Source organism: Diadema antillarum, unplaced genomic scaffold (genome assembly GCF_040938485.1).
Source record: "Diadema antillarum isolate AM-2024a unplaced genomic scaffold, OU_Dant_1.0 seq00003262_RagTag, whole genome shotgun sequence".
Classification (NCBI taxonomy): Eukaryota; Metazoa; Echinodermata; class Echinoidea; order Diadematoida; family Diadematidae; genus Diadema; species Diadema antillarum.
In genome coordinates this window covers 565-18790 of record NW_027273846.1, presented here as the reverse complement: position 1 = coordinate 18790, position 18226 = coordinate 565, and the positions used below count along the sequence as shown (strand labels likewise).

At 38.5% G+C, this 18226-nt stretch overlaps 1 protein-coding gene across 1 annotated transcript; it reads left to right on the top strand.

The window, feature by feature from the left end:
- Positions 1-3: 3 nt before the first annotated feature.
- Positions 4-17903, top strand: LOC139715312 (uncharacterized; the record flags this gene model as incomplete). Its single annotated transcript, XM_071626888.1, has 13 exons — positions 4-81; positions 493-647; positions 1063-1184; positions 1785-4045; positions 5124-5320; positions 8198-8350; positions 9718-9892; positions 11105-11190; positions 11489-11587; positions 12757-12924; positions 13645-13735; positions 15095-15199; positions 16859-17903. Coding segments are annotated over 12 exons (3666 nt in total), but the record flags the coding sequence as incomplete, so codon positions are not given.
- Between the last annotated feature and the right edge of the window lie 323 nt (positions 17904-18226).

Here is an 18226-nt window from a genome sequence, read left to right as displayed (position 1 = left end):
CTTCTGCTCTACAAGAATATGTCAGAGTCCACATTGACATTCCACGTCCTGGGAAAAGGCCCCAACGATACGCTCCTCAATGTAAGCAATCACAAATGTTGTAGTGGCCATGATTATTAAGAGCTGGTCATGTGAACTATGGACTTAAAATGCCCTCTCTTATCCTGGTGAGAAATAAAAGCTTTTGACAGTGTTATGGTATTGACTTTTTTTGTGAAGGTTATTGAGCATATTTCTTCCCAGCGAGGAACACGGCCTGCATTTTTAGACAATAGATATTGCTGGTTTCACATTACCTAGTACAGCATTAAGTCATACTCCGTGATTAACTATAGATTCTTCATTATGTGAGTGGTAAAGTGCTTTGAAAATTAATGCATAAAGTAGTTTGTAGCTATTCTTAATAAAGACATGAATTGAGATTTGTGAATACTAATCTTGTAGAATTTGTATAATCTGCAAAGCTGTTCTGTCATGTTGGTCCTGTCTCAGGTCACATTTAATGTCACAGTGGACACAAGGGAGAACAAAGGCTTGGACCTCAAACTGTTAAACTTGGGCAATGAAACAAGTGAGAAGGAAACAGAGGTGAAAGAAGAGGATTCTGAATTTCCTTTCAACTTTGATGACATTTCAGAAGAAAGACAGTAAGTACAAATGCTTCATTTTATGTACAGGTGCCATTGTAAAATCTGAAGGTTATGTGTGTTCTATTTTAATCACATTTTCATCTACTGCAGTACCTTTCTGTTTTATTCAGTTTTATTCCTTGTATAGTAAGTTTGATCCTGGGATAGTTTCTCCTTTTGATGATTCTTTTTTTTAATATGAATCAAATCAATAAGTAGTTAGGAAAAAAAACCCCACTTTATTAGTATTCCAAAACAAGCAAAGAGAAGTCTTTGTCACATCTTCAACTGAAATAGACACTGTTGGCTAATTAGCAAAGGATGAACATTTTGCTGCTTATATACATGTACCTGTAGGTCAAAGCATCAGCCATAATCTCAATGATAGATGTATCACATATCAGCTAATGTCACATGATTGATTAATTGACAGAGCCCCCAGAGTTTCCCGAGTGCGAGACAAGGAGGTGGGTGTGTCCTATGAACCAAAAGAGGAGGAGCTCACAGAGGAGGTTGCTAAGCAGCTAGAAGAACTTAAACAACAGCTGGAAGATGGTATGGCTTTATAGTGGAGTACTGGTTGGTATGGGAGCATCATAGCTGTACTCGGTGAATGTAATTGATCTCATTATCTTGGTGGGGCATTGCAAGATTTTTTTCATACAATCCATGTCCAACTAGTCCCAGCAGTTATGCCACAGTTCAGTTTTGCAAGGAAAAATGTAATGATATAATTATTGAATGCACAAATCCCCACTTGTCATATTCATCCGCAAAACAAAACAAAATCAAATAAAAAACACAGGTATCATTAAACATGACTGTGGTTATTAAAGCGGCCTCAGTTGGACAGTGGGTCCATGAAGTGTTTTGATTGAGACTTTTGACAAGTGACTTCAGTGAATGAGGTGTATTTATTTGCCACCCAAGGATGTGAGTCATATTTTGAAGGAAAAATGTGCATTGTTGACATCAGATCAATCAATTCTCTGAATTGTGAAAGTATGTAAGTAAAATTTGTAAGTGCTGTGTCACTTCTTTTTAATATGCCACATCCTTTTTTGAATGATTTATTCTGCATGCATATTGTATCATGAATGAGCTATACCCATAAAGCTTTTATTACTGTTGCTTTTTTGATATTTTGATATCCAGGTGACCTAACCCAGAAAGGTCATGACCGGCTACGATCCCAGATCTTAGCCCACTACATGCTGTCCCCAGAATACACCAAGCGACGCCGTGAGGTAGCTCTTGGTCTTCATGCCAGAGGGGACCAGCAACCCCTGCAAAATGCAAAGCAGCAATTTAAGGAGACTGACTTTGAAGGGCAGATGCCAGCAGGAGGGTTACCCGGCCAGGGACAAGAGCAATTTCGTCAGCCACAAGTCGTAGTTGACAACCAACTACAACAGCAGAAGATGTGGCCAAATGTTCAAGGATATCAAGGACAAGGACAAATTAATGGTCAAGGGCTAGGACAAGGTGGTAATTTCATGGGACAAGGGCAGAACCAAGGATTTATGCTTGGCAATCAGGGACAAGGACAAGTTGTTTATCAACCAGGTCAGTTGGGAAGGAACAATTTGCCTGGACAAGAGCCACAACAGCAGTTAGGACCTTACCAGGTCAATCAACAACCTAACTTTGGACAACAGCCTAGACAACAGCCTGGCCAACAGCCTGGCCAACAGCCTGGACAACAGCCAGTGGGACAGGTGCATGGAGATGTTGGTATGCCACTTGAAGGTGGACAGCAATTGAAGCAGGTTCCTCCAGGACAAGCTGACCAGGTCCCACAAATTCAGGAACAATTTGGACAAGTGCCAGCTAAAAATTTGCCAGTAGAACAAGTGCAAGGTGGATTAATGGGGAGGCAAGATGTTGGCATGGGGCAACAGCAGTTCCAACCTAGACAAGAATTTGAGCAAGTAGAAAAACTGCCTCAGGTTAACATTGCAGGACAGAATGGTGTGAATGTTGGCCTTAATCCTCCTCAGCCTGGGAGGCTGAATGGTGAACAGACAAATGTAGCAGCCAATGGTTTTAAGCATGAGGCAGATGTTTTCGATGACCTAATGTTTGGAATTAATGTTCCACCAGCTGGCCAAGGCCAGAGGGATGCTCCTTATTTACAGCCTCAAGGAATGGCTGAGGTGAAGACAGGTCCTAGACCAGCTGATGATGAGACATTCAATGCAGGATTAGGACCAGACAAGAATCAAGCAGGTCAACAGCAGAACTTGGCTGCTCCTGTACAAATAGAACCAATGGAGGATTTTCAGCAAAAAATTGCTGAAAATATGCAACAACCCAAGGAAGGAGGACATCCAGGTGAAGCTCCAATCCTTCAGAATCAATTCAAATCTAATCAAAATCAAGGTAAAGGAATGGATCAGTTTGCAGTTAATAATCAAAAGGTTAGGGACACCAAAGAAAAATACAAGAATTTGTCAGACAAGTTTGAAAATCACAGGGAATATTTACTCACAAAAAAGGAGAAAAAATATAATGATGGAGGAGCAGGTGAAGATGACTTGGTTGCCAGGCAACGCCATGACAACCAAGATACATTTGATCAGCCACTTGGTGAAGAGAATAGAATTGGGAAAGTGAACCAACAACCAGTACAGGATGCTGTACCTTTGGCAGGTATTGGTCAAAATCTTCAACAAGTAGACGCCCAGAATAAACCTATTAAAACTCGGGAAGAACTCAGTAAGCCAATTCAAGCTGGTTTAGATGTAAACCAACCAGTGAGAAATGATCAAGTTGACCAACCCGTCGTGCAAGTCAATAATGGCTTTGAGGATCAGCCTGGAGGAGGTAATGGAAATGACATCGATGAGAATAACATTGGGAATCTTTTGAAAGAGCAGAATAACCTTCCATTCCAGCTACCGGATGCCGCAGAAGTTGACTTTGAGGATGCAAATGAGGGTGAACGTGGACTCCAGGGAGGAAACGACCAAGAAAAGCTGAAGCAGGGTGATCAAGGGTTTAGAAAGCTTTTATCTGTTAACAAGATGACGAAAGAAGCAGCTAAAGTTACAATTGATACTGAGAAGAGTCAAGGAAAACAATATATAGCACAGTTATTAAATGATGCCAAGAGTATCTTTAGGGACCCTGCATTCCAGAGTGAATGGCCAAAGCAAATTGGCATGAGGATATCTCCAGGGTATCTGGCGCATGAGTTGCAAAAGAAGCTGACTGAGACAATATCTCACTCAGACAACTTTGGATCTGTAAAGCATGAAAAGAAAAAATGGAGTAAATCTACAGGGAAGCTCTCCTCTAACATCACTGCACAGCCTGTGGATGAGACTGAAGCTCAGCAAAGTAAAGATGAAGAGGATCGGAAGAGCAGCTTCCTTCCCTGGGAGCGCTCAGACAGCTTCAAAAACCTCACACAGGTACAGACACTACTTATCAATTCACATTCAGCAATTCCCCTCTTCCCTCTCCTTTTCCTGCAAGCTTGCAAACACTATCAAATTATATTTGATTATGACATTGGCGTCAGAATAGACTTGAAGATAATACCCAAGTTTTTAGATTCTCCCTTTTTTTCCATGAATTTCTATGGTGTCATTTATAGTCACCTTATGCTAAATAAATGAAAGTATTGTAATCATTGACATGAATTAATGCTGTGGTGTAAGATATTAAAGTATACAGGAAGATATCAAAACTTCTCCCTCAATCCTCCAAAGTGATTTGCCAAAAAGGGTGCCTTTATTTTGTTATGCCCTGCATTAAAGATATATATTTGCTCATTGTCACACTATAATCAAAATCCCTGCATCTTTGCATTTCAAACTGTCCTCTTATCATCATAGCATTTGCAGTTATACTTTGTCCTGTGTATGAATGATGTTTGCACTACATAAAATTTCCAACCTCCTAATTTTGTAACATGTTTTCTATAGTCCACCCACTATCTTCTGTGAATATCAAAATATGTAGTCCTTGAAATTGGAAAAAGAATTACCTCAGAAGCCGTGAAAAAAAAAAATGACCAAAAGCAAACTTGCCACTGCTTCTTTGTTGGTGTGTTCCCCCTTTTCTTTAATATAATTTCCAGTATCGTAGGCATGAAACAATTTGTCAGCATGAACCTTCAAAATTTTCATGTCTTCTAGCACATTGTTAAAATAGTGCTACATATGAAAACCACCTACAATTTTGTACAGAAAACGGATATTAGTTTATGTGATGACTCTTTGTGTTGTGTTGTAATTGGTAATGGCCAAAAGACCTGGCTATGGTTTGTGTAATGCCTTGAAATAATGACTTGATCTGTGTGGCTTAATGCTGGTCCCACATAGTAGTCTACTGGTTATGAAGAAAGGATGTTCATTATTAATTTCACCTCTATCAAGTCAAGGCCACTGCATTAAAAAAAAAGAAAGGATGTGCTGTTTGACATTTTACACTGCATACCTTAGACCTCTCAAGTACACAGTCATCATATCTGTTTTGGTATCATAGATACTTGAGCACCAGGATGTCATGCAGCAGTTTTCAGTGCAGAGTGGTCCCCAACGCCATCTCCTTGACACCTTTGGTGACTCCCTACGCCATGTCAACAAGCTTTTCAACAAGAAATTTGGTTACCAGGCACGCAAGGTTCCCGCCCACATGCCCCACATGATTGATGTTGGCATTATGAGTGATCTCCAGGCAGAGTGAGTGTCATCTGCTTAGCCTTGTTTCCAGACTGCTTGCCTTTCCTCTAATATCAGTTTCACAAGCACATACAGTGTACACTGGTTGATGATGATCATTTAATAATCTTCTGTATGGATGCATTAGGGTATCAGCTCTCTTGTCATATTGGCTTGCAGCTTGATATGGATTCAATGTTCATTTGCTGTTTTTTACTTTAATTGTGATGATGTATGACTGATAATGTTTATTGTGTAGTTTTCTACTTAAAGTGGTTTTTGATTATTTGTTTGTTTTGTAGCAGAGAGGGCTGAAATAATTCACTTCACATAAGGTGTTGTATGTATGTATTCATGTATATACTATAGTCTTTGAAATGACTGAGTCGGTATACACCTTGATAAACTAACGTCTGTTCACCTAAAAACGTACTTCTGAGAATTGAGCCATTTTCTCGTATTTGAAGCAATCTTTACTTGTGATGCAGAAAACATCTTTAATTTGGAAAACATGTCCATAGAGTTTTGTTGTTCTAATTTGAGTCATTACATAGGACACTTTATCCACCACACTACTCTCCTCCCATGTGGAGTAATGGATACTCCGTAGGGATCTGAATGCTTGTGATGTGATTTAGGTTATATATAGTGTGGGTGTGCCATAGAGTTGTAGCCTGACTGGAATGCCCTCCAACAGAGTGGAGTGAGTGCATTGTAGGTTTGGGTTCAATTCCTGTGATTAGGCTAATGATATGTTGTAAAACATTTTGAACATCATGATGAAGGGGAAGGAGGTATATGAAAAGCATCCCTTCATCCAAAGAATTCTACTGTCCAGAGATGTGGGTAGAGGGGCATACCTGATGCATAGACACCTCAACAGACCACATCAGTTGAATTGATCAATGCATCAAAGTCACATCTTGAGGAGAAACAGAGAGGTCATTGAACTTTCTGGACCCCCATGGCTTGTATGAAAGCTGAATACTGCTATCAGAATGTGGGTACCCTAAATGGGTACGGTATAACAAAGGGCAAATAATAGCCATATGCTATAAAGTGTACAAAAAATAGGTACTTAGTCAGAGGGTACTTAGATGGTATCTCACATAAACTGTGCCTCTGATGTTGCATTCTAAAACCCATGTACATGAGACACTCCAGAGGAATTTTTATGCCTCCGCCACGAAGTGGTGCCGGAGGCATTATGTTTTCGGGTTGTCCGTCCGTCCGTCCGTCCGTCCGTCCGTCCGTCCGTCTGTCCGTCCGTCCTTCCGTCCGTCCTTCCGTCCGTAATGAATTTTGTGGACAGCATAACTAAAAAACCTTTTGAGGTATCCTGATGAAACTTGGCATGTATGTGTATTAGGGGGTGAAGTTGTGCCTATCAACTTTTGGGTGCACATGCTCGAGGTCAAAGGTCAAAAGGTCAAGGTCAAATACATAAAATTTCACTATTTCCACCATATCTATGCAATGCCTAAAGATATTTCCTTGAAACTTACTTTATACATGTATTACCCAATTAAGTTTCTCTGGTGAAAGTTTGGGGTCATGAGGTCCAAGGTTAAAAGGTCAAGTAAAAATATTAAAACTTCACTTTTTTCTCCGTAACTTGGAAATTGTTCAAGGTATCTTCATGGAACATACATGTACTGACTGGCAGTGATTATCTAAAGCAGTTAGGGTTCATGGGGTCAAAGGTCAGGGTCAAAGGTCAAGGGCAACACTTCAAAATTTTACTATTTCCCTCATGTTTATGCAATGCCAGCAGGATTATTTTTTTTACACTTGGTGTATGCATGTATAACCTAATATAGATTCTCTGGAAAATTTTGTTTTCCTTTTTTTTTTTTTTGCCTCAAAGGTCAAAAGGTCAAAGATCAAGTGAAAGTGCTGAACTAACTTTTTCCTCCATATCTCGGTAGTGGCTCAAGTTATCTTGAAACTTGCTACATATTTATGCATGCTCTGCCTGACAGTGATTATCTTATGAATTTTAGGGTTAAAGCCCAGATAAAAATGGTAACAATTTACTACTCAATACAGAAATTGCACTTTTTCTCCAACCTTGACAATTACTCAATGGGTCAGAGTCAAGTTAAAGTCCTGAAATCCCCAAATACATGCTCTCCTATTCATCCAATTAAACCTATGTCAAGGTGAACATTCAACACATTTGTGACAAACTTGTCATTGTAATATTTTGCCAATTTTTTGAAAATGTTATCACACATTGTCCACATGTACTATCTAGACCTATTAGGAGAATCATGCATTATGGTGGAGGCATACCAGTCGCCATAGCGACATTTCTAGTTAATACAGTGACCAAGAGATCTACATGTAGTCAGAGAAAGGAGAGAGTACAAGCAGAAGAGACAGGATATCTTGGTGGGAAATGTCATGCACATTTGTATGAGAACCAGGAATATTGAAGAAAGATAAATGAAAAAAAGAATACAGAGGACCTCCAGATTTGATAATTGCAGTCATTCAGTAGGTGGTGAGTGTGTTAGCACAGTTCACAACATTTGATGGGTTGATGCACAAATAATTGACTTCTCAACTTATTTTGACCGAGTTAGCTGAAAGAAGCAATGTTGTTTATGAAGACTAATCCCAAGTGAATAAGACTGCAATGTTCATATTCTCACCTGTCTGCCCCTCCCATTGATAAAACTCATTGATCTCTAACCAACATCCAGCTGGTGGCTGAAATCATTGGTTTGCTTCAGGAATTTGACAGAATGCAAAAGCTAGCCAGTCAGTAATTAGGTTAACAAGCTGAGCAGGTCATTTTAATAGAAACATAACATGTATCTGTTACAAGTGTGAATAGAACATGATGTAAACTCATTGGTTTCCACCTGCTCTTTGTATTAATTTTCCTCATAGATTCACAGAGGAGTATGACATCACTTCCTCTCATCGGTTGCGACATCCACGTGACATGCAACACGCCTTCTCCTACTTCTACTACCTCATGGGCACTCCCAAGATTGTTAATGTCACTGAGGTCTTTGATGAGTTTGATACGGATGACTCAGGGTATGCTTTCATCTACCGTAAAACGAGGAATGTTCGTGTGCATTTTAATTTCGCGAATTTCGCGAGCGGCTACATACGTGAAATTAAAATGCACGCAAAAATTCTTGCCTACACAATATGCATTGGATGCCAGTGGCAAGTTGCCAAAATTTCATGCTGCGAGAAAGACCGTCGGCTCCAATTCGTGAAATTTTCATGCCGCGAATATATCGTGTTTTACAGAATTCTTGCTTCAAGCAATGCTTAGTTGTTTTTACATAGCAATTTGTGTGGATAACATGTTATACTGATTATTATACCCCCGCCAAACGAAGTTTGAAGGGGGTATATAGGAATCAGCGGGCGGTCGGGCGGTCGGGCGGTCGGGCGGTCGGTCCGTTGCAAATCTTGCGTCGCGAACTACTTCCTCAGTTTTCAACCGATTCCCATAAAACTTGGCACAGATGTGTGCCTTGGGTTGTAGATGTGCAAGACGTATTTTTTGACAGTACCCAAAAGTACGTTGCCATGGTAACGGCATATTATGGGCGAAAATGGGTACAAATCTTGCGTCGCGAACTCCTCCCACAGTTTTTGATCAATTTTTATGAAATTAGGTACAGATGTTCATCTGAATATGTTAATGTGCAAGACACATATTTCCGCAGTGGCAAAAAGTGCGTTGCCATGGTAACGGCATGTTATTGGTAAAATATAGGGCAAAATGCTTCATGGCAAAACTGCTTCATCAGTGTTCTTCCAATTCTCATGGAATTCATATTGAATGTTTGTCTTAGGATATAGGTCAGCATGACACATTTCTTGACTGTGACAAAAAGTATGTTGCCATGGTAACAGCTCACATATTATGAGCCAAAATGATGGAAAATTTTGTGTTGCAAACTACTTCCTCAGTTTTTGCCCAATTTCCATGAAACTTAGTACAAATGTGTGCCTTTGGTTGTAGATGTGCAAGACGCATTTTTCGACAGTACCCAAAAGTATGTTGCCATGGTAACGGCATATTAATGGCAGAAGATCAAGGAAAGATCTTGCGGATTTAACTGCTTCCTCAGTTTTTTGACCAAAGCTTATGAAATGTTGTTTTGACCAAAGCTTATGAAATGTTGTTTGGCATTTCATGTATAACCAGTCGCTGTAGCGACATTTCTAGTTTTATGTGTTATTTTTTCTTTTTCTATTGTTGATAGATTAAAGTAGAATTGCATGTCCTATCTGTTACTCCATATATATCTTGGATGATTTCATGTCAGTGCAACATTCAATGTGTATTTCATCTTTAGTGCTCAAATTGTTTCAACTGCATTGCCTTGATGGCTAGGATGTTTTTCTCAGTTGTATTCACATTACATCAATACAACATTCAGAGTCCTGTCTGATCGGGAGATCCGTACATTGGCGACAAGGCTCTATGATCTGCCCCTTGACCTCAAGACCCTGACCTCACTGGAGAAGTTAATCATTACCTGTGCAGAGAACATCACTGAGAAACTGACACAACCAGCGGACAGTGCAATTGAGAAGTATTATGAGGAAAAAATGGTGAGTTACACTTCTAGATACATTGGGCACAAAACTTGACGCAGTGGCATGCTAAATGCACCAGAAATGTAGTGAATTTCTTTGGACTTGCACAAGAAAGTATTTGTAAACAGTATAACTGAGCTTTAACCATTAGCAACACTGTTGTTGTTGTGTTTTAAAGAAAGAAGGGAGAGAAAAAAATGGGGCCCTATACAACAAACAATTTGCCCCAAGACTGTGAACTATCATGCAAATTGTTCCAATGAGGAAGCACAGTTGCTTCTCTAATATAGAGCCATGTAGTGATAAGATTATTGTTTTCATGTAATGCTGAGTCTTTCCCCCTTAATACCTCTCCTACCTCTTTGACTGTCTCAGGCTAACTTTAATCAATATTACTAGCCAAGGCCTGTGCTCTTCACCTTTTTCCTTTGTTCATCAAACTGCTGTACATTCTTAGAACCCCATTTGACTTCAGGTGACTCTATCCCTTGGCAGTCATTGTTACATCAATAGGCCTTCCTCCATATCTCATAAATTTCATCCATTGTTTTTCTGAGCAAGGCTCCTGTATTACACAAACCCATGGAAAAAAAAAGAGCCATGGCATATTAACCTTTTGCAAGATTTTGTACAAGAAAACACAACAAGAGGTACAGTGTACTGTATTTCAGTGTCAGAATGAGTTATAACATGTGTGCTGAGTATGTCAAGAGATGAACCAACTGATGAGAAAACTACATCTTTGATAAAGCAAACAGTCATCGTGACCTCAAAGAGTTGAGCTGTAGTATTAGACTTCCTGCACCATATGGACCTTGAAACTACCTGGCACTCCACTCACTAAAAAACATCAACTTTGCATTTTGAGTTTATGTGGTCCTCTGGTATGTGATATGATTTACTGTAAGAGTGGATATTTTCGCTTGACTAATTTTTCGTGCTTGGCCAGTTAAGAGTTTTGTGTGTTTTCAATTCCGCGGAATCAAGACATCAACTACTGGAACATCTAGCAAGCAAAAATATTTGCCTGTTTTTATTTTTGCGCCATCTTCTGATTGCGCAAAATGCGCGAAAATTTCAACACTGCAAAAATTTCCACTCTTACAGTAAGCCACATTGTCCATCTATTCATATGATGCTGCTTTATGCAATGAAGTGCTGCATCTAGACATAGGGTAATCAAAGGACTTGAAATGGACTGAATGACAATATATGTTTTATGCTCAGCCTCAAGTCACCAAGGATCTCCTGATGCATTGCCCACCACTGATTGACAAGATGCAGGGAAGTGTCAAGGGTCAAACCATGTACAAGTAAGTGTCAAAGGTCATGTCATATATATCTGTTTGCACTCAAAGTGCTGTGTAACGAAGTACCAAGAAAAATTAATTAAAAAGTTTCATATCTGTTTGATCTTATAAGTGCAGAATGGCATGAAAATGACATTAAAGTGTTTTTGAAATAAGTTGTGCTGTAACTGCCTCGTTCAGATTTACCGTCGTATAAACTCCTTTTATCCTGTCTCACTATTTAAAGCAGCGATAAATCTGTGCATTGCATCTGTTTCTTTCAAGCACTTCTCTGTTATAATCTTGCTTTGCCTCCATTCAGATATGAGTTAATGGGCGAGGATGAAATCGCCTTCAAGATGATTCAGACCAATGTTTCCAAGGTCATAGGTCAACTGGACGACATACGCAAACATCCAAAGTAAGTCAGCTCATAGTTACATATTTGCCATTCAACATTTGACAGTATGTTTTGGAATGCTTTATGGATACGGCATCTGCAAGTGTTAGATTATAGTGTCTTTAAATCATATATTTTGAGTCTTTGACTGTGGAAAGTCTACTCATTATGATATGCTAGAAAACACAGCAAAACCAAAGTGTCAAATGCCGATAGGTTCCCACATTACCAAGCCTCACCTGTTGCTACAATGTTGGACATACTGACAAATCCTGGACACACAATGACAGTGTTATTGATTGTTTTGACATGGAAACTGGAAATTTCAGGGAAACCTTTATTGCTGTTCTCAGAAAAAGTGTTCATGGAAAAAGAAATGTCATCATGTTTGTCAATTCTGTTGATGGCTAAATGAAATCCTTTGAGTATTGATTTGGGGATCATTGTTGTTGTCAATTGTTGATAGAATTATCCACATTTTCTACTTGCCTGTTGACTTCCTTACACTTAGTTCATATTGATCATACCAAGTGAGCAAGAGTTATAAAGATTGTATAGCCGTGACTTAGATGCACTGGGAGGGGTTGATAATAAATGGGGGAGAAGTTAGTGTGATGACTGTATCCTCCCATGACGTTCTACTACTGTATGTAGTGCATTTAAAGTATGCTAGAAAAAAACCCACCAAAATACAAGAGCTTGATAACTATGACCACATCTCAAAGATTTGTAGCAGATCAGATAGACTGTGCCTTTACATTATTATCACAGTATCTCAAATTAAAGCATGCATCTAAATTGAGGATCAAAACCTATTCATTTTGTCATTACATGAAAGAAATAGAAGTACATGTATATTCAGATTGTATATGTGTTCGTAGAAAACAGTTTATGACTCTAACAGCAGAAATGATAATGGACAAAACACAATTTGGAATGTGCAGTTTTGAAATTTAATCATTAAATTGAACCTCAATCATGAAAAACCTTTTCATAAATCAATTTACCTTGGAAGAAATCTGAATCGAAATGATGTCTGTCAAGCAAAGAGTTGTTTCTTGAAGTGAAAATGTAAAAAAAAAAACAGACATGTTGACAAAATTGGATCCCTATGTAGGACGGCACTCAGTAGAGTAAATCTTGACTAAACTGTTTATGCTTATTTTGTTTTAAACTTTCTTTTCTTGCAGGAAATTTGTTTGTTTGAATGACAATATTGATCACACAAGTAAAGATGCCTACATGGTCAAGGCAGTACTTCAAGACTTCTACGAATCTCTCTTCCCAATACCGTCTCAATTTGAGCTTCCACGCGAGTACAGAAATCGCTTCCTTCATATTGATGAGTTACGAGAATGGTAAGTACTTTGTAAAATAGAAATTGCTTTTTGGTTGTTCATGTAATGATAACCCAGTATCCTTTCACTCCTGATGAGCAGTAACCACTGTGGGATGGGATATGGGGGGGGGGGGGCAATATATGAGTTCCTTAATGCACTCAAATATGTGCTCATGCATCCTTAAAACCAAGGAAAAAATAAAAATAAGGAGAAAAAGCAGTTAAAGCAAAATAATTTTGAGAAGCTATGTGAAATGGGTTGTAGTCCTCTGTTAGTCACCAATTTTGGGATGATTTAATCTTGCTTGAGGGTTGTGGCATATCTTTTATAATAATGCTAATAATGCATGCTAAAGAAAATTGTCTTCATCACACATACATAGGCCATTATTCTAATAGACTAGCATTAAGTGCAGAGGGATGCATTTCTGATATTACAAACCATTCACCATGTATAAACAGTGATGACAGACTTCTTTCTTGAAGACAGGGTACGTAGGTCTATGGTGAATTGTCTTATTTTGCTTGACAGAAAGTAAATGTTGAAACACATGTATTTTTGGTCTTTCACATGCAATCAATAAATTCCAGCTGCTACGTGGAAATAGTTTTAGTGTTAGCATGTTTTATTGTCATCATGAAGGAGGTTTTGAGGCACTCGTGAGAGTGAAGAGACTTTACATTATTGCAAGCTGGAAGGCTTACATGTACAGAAGACTCTCTCTTTCTATCCTTGCAGGAGGAGATATCGAGACTGGTTAAGATTCTGGACCCACCTGTCGTTAGGAGCTCTTATCACTTTTAGCATCATCTCCTTCTGTTCAAGTCATGTAAGTATACATGTCAGTGATACCACAGAAAGAATTTACTCATTTTATCTCTTTTTTATATGTAGAAATAAACATAGATATGCACTAAATACTTATCAAATGATTAAAAAAAAAAAATAGTACTTAATGAGACAAACTTTTGACTGCATATGTATCACAGTGAAAGGTGTCCATCTCATGTCTTGCTACATCTTTAAGTTGTTGGTAATAATGTGATTGTGCATCACAAAACCAACAAAGAGTCACATGGCTTGATTTTACATAAAGACTCAGAATAGGCAAGATGGGTCAACCTAGTCAAAGTTTTCCACATTTTCTGAAAGAGCCTTTCTGCTTGTACATTATTCTAAAGTTTGGGATCATAAATGACCGGGAAATTGTGTTTCTAGCAGTTTTTCTAGCACACTTTCTTTTTTGTAGAGTAGTGTGATTAGGTATGTCTTAAGGGCCTCTTTCCATTTTAAAAACCCTTTACATACTCTTGACTTTCAACTCTAATTTCTTTTGAAAGGATGATGCTACTGCTTTGAAAGTTGGTGTTAGTCATGTATAGAATGTGTTAATAGGGCATGCTCAATTTCAACTTAATCTGGTAATCACTTCATTGTTGCTTTGGGGTTTTACATCCTGTTTTTTTGTCTCATTCCTTGGCAAGAGCAGGGCTTGGTAGAGCTTAAGTGCCTGAATAGACCCTATACTTCAGAACCTCTTAGTCTTTTCTCAGTGTGCACTTGTCCAGAGTGTGTGCTTTCTTTACAATATTGAGATAGGTTTGGAGAGTCCATTTGAATTAAGTTATACATCATTCTAAAGTTTAGAGTATGCTTTATTAGAATCTGCCCTAAACTGAAAATTCATGTCCGATGATTTTTTGTTGGTTTTGTGATGCAGGGTCACATATGTTGTTTTTTGATGGAGTTATGAATACTTGATGACAAGCCAAAGCCCGGATTCTTTGGATGAATGTCTCTCATTATCCCTTCAAAATTAGCTTAAAATTTGTAAGTTAAATAGAAAGAAAAAGAAAGTGTCTTTGAATGTGATACCTGGAAAGTGCCCTAAACATCTGAATGGTACTTGAGGAAAGTCACGATATGCTTGTGTATCTCACTGTTAGGCCATTGCTTTGTTGTAGGTCAAAATTATTGTTTCTTCCTCCACATGTAATAGACAAATTTGATTAAAATATTGAAGCTTACAATTGAAAGTAGTTTAATAGTACCTGTATGGTCACATATGAGTTCATACCTGCTGTGTTGGAATTTCAAGTAGCACCAGTTTAGACAAAACTGATGCTTGGATTTTGTGGCATGAGTGATCTATTGCTTTATATGTTTATGCCCTCGTATCTCTCTCCAGTTATTAGCACTAAAACGGCGTTGCTTTGGCAGACGGCGGTGGAGAGGAAGTGGTGTGGCAGAAACGGTACAGCATGTATAACCTCACCCAAGCCTGAAGTATTCTGTGAGGAGACTGTGTGCTTACTGTCTTGTAGCAATCAAGGGTGTTATACCATTACCACACTGCTCTTTTTAAGGGGTCAATATTTGGAGAAAATTCTTTCTCTTTCACCCTCTTCCTCTTCCCCACCCCCTTTAAAAAATATTGTTATTTGTTTTGGAGAAATTACAAATTCCACTTGACCACATTAAATGACTGTGCCTTCAAATAGAATTTTTGATGGAACATTGTAAATCCTAAACAAGGTTGCATGACAACAATATTCTCAATTATTCTTCATTCTGAATTTACCACTCAGATATACCATCCATATTAAAAAAACAAAATGTGGTTATAAAACAGAAATGAGGCAACATGCTAAAAAGCGTGAAGATTTCTGATCTAAAATTGTCAGCTAGAGCCTGACTTATCAAAATTTCACATATTTGGGTTTGACTTTTGTATGTGGTTCAGTAATATCCATTTGTTGCATTAATAAATGTGGAGCTGAGTAGTTAAATACCCTTGATTACAAATACCTGTGGCACATCAAAGTCTGTTTGTGTGTGTTTCAGCACAGCTGCATGATTTGCCTTTCTTCTTTCTTCACATTTATTTGTTTCCATGACTTTTATTTTATGTAATTACATTGATTTCATATTCATTTGCCACTTTTGAATTGATTTTGTCATGGCACTTTTTATGTTAAAACATTTTTTACATGTTATTTAGTCATGATTCATGTCATCAGTTAAGGAGTAGAAGACCATCAATGCTATGATGATGATATTGATTTTTAAACATTTGTGCTTCTAAGCTGACACTGCTGTTGCACTTGTGCACATGAAAAGCAAATAGAGAAATGCTGCTCATCAAGACAATGTTAATGGTGCATGGAACAAGGCTGTTTGTCTGTGCATTAATGTTTGCTATTCCATGAAGCTGACTGTACAGCACAATGAAGTATGTCTGATGTGTGTAGAGCAACATCAAAGAGAATTCATATTAACTAGTATACACTGGTGGTGAAATTTCAATCACCAAATATATAAAAGAGTTTCTAAAGGTCACAGTTGCATGATAATGTGTATGCATGTAGAGGGGCATGTAGGATGCTATAGTGATGTTATTTGATGATTGGCAGATGCTGACATAGTCATCAAGTGGGCATTGGTCTGTTGCTGATGAAACTTACTGATAGTCGATTGCTGACCTCAGAATACTGTACCATTTAGGCAATCTTGAAATGTAGCCTACTTGTCTTGGTAGCTTGCTATCACAATCTTCGAACTTGTTTGATGAGGGTAGCTGATATTACAATTGCAGAAGCTAAAACTTTTCTGTGTACAATTGTACACTGGGTGTTATGGTAGTAAAAAAATGAAAAACAACAAAAAAGTTCAGGCATTATCTTTTTTCCCTCAGAATTCCTAAGGCCTCATATGGCCATTGCTTCAGAAGGTCTAGATAACCAGGTGAATGTGTCCATATATCAAAATTGAACATTTTGATACGTTACTGAGTTTACACACTGACTTTAGTTGTTTTTCAAGAGCTCCACGATCGTTTGTGAGAAAGGGCCACCATCTCTAGGAGGAGCAGCCTAGAGTTGTAGTTGCCATGACAACTGCTAGACATGACTTTATTAACTCTACTTGCTCTTGGTTTCCCTTGCTGTTACAGATTGTCAACATGTAGAAGCAGTCCTAGACTGACACAGGGTCTCTACAGATTGTGTGTGTTATCATCCATTGGCAATGACATCAACTGCCCACTCCCTATGATAGGCCAGTGCTCTGTATTCACCTTGTCTGTAGCATGCACCTTTGAGAGGATTTCTTCTCTTATGTGCAAACCTCAACAGTAATAGCTGCAAAGAATGTGCTATTTCTTCATGATGTTTGGAAGCGCTGCACAAACGATGTTATTCCTGTCACATTCAGCAATGTGTAGAAAAGAGCTGGCACCAACCAAGGGTGAACCAGCAGTGTGGAATTCTCATTCCTGCAGTCTTTAGAAATATGCAATTTGCTCTTAGCAGAGGCAAGGATTAGCCAAGAAATGTTGTAAGAAAGGAAGGCTACATGTATTCCTTGTACCTTGAATAGAATGCCTTCAAAAAACAGAAAAATAAACCATGTGCAGGTAGGTTCTGTCCTGGTATAGAAGGTTAGTGTGGGAAATAGACCTTGTCTGTTACAGTAGGGTGTAAGACACACCATTTATTTTATGTAAGCTCTGCCCTCCAAGTTGATTGCTCTCTTTCATTTTTGTTTTGTTTCTGTAGATATCATGCTTTTAATTCTGAACAAGACTTGTATGGAACTTTTCAGAAGATACCATCCATTACCTTGTAACTCGTGTGGACTTCTGAGCAAGGTTTAGGAACACTTTTGTATGTGTGGGGAATCTTGTTATAATGAGGTTGTCTGGACAGCCATACTGTTTTCACCATAAGGAGATCCTTGTATTTGTGCAGGAACAAAATAGAAAGATTGCAATCTGGAAACCTTTCATGCACCTTTATTTCATGAGATCAGACTATTGATTAATGTGTTGTAGCAAAATCGGTCTGTCCTCAATGGGTTAAGAGGTCAGAAATCTGTTGCTCCTTAGCCGGCTCTAACATGGTCCCACTTTTCCAAGTTAGTTACTTGCTCTTTTACCTTCACATTCAAATTCTTAATGTATTTGTTATGGTCCTCAGAATTACTTGTAATGAGAGAGTTTACACAATGCCTTAGGTTTACACAGGCATGGCCTCCCCCCCCCCCCCCCCCCCGATACCTGTTAGAAGCAGATTCTTGCTAAGTTCAACCTTGTTATAACAGGATTCCCTATGAACATCATTGTGTTTTTCTGTGATTATTCTATGATACTTCTGTAGTAAATTATGTTGGTGCAAATTTGCAGACTATTGTATTATCTTGCTTATGTTGTCATATATTGCAATACAGTGTTACATTTTGGTTTTTTTTAAGCCTCCGCCAATGAAGTGGCCGGAGGCATTATGTTTTCGGGTCATCCGTCCGTCTGTCCCGTTTTGTTTTG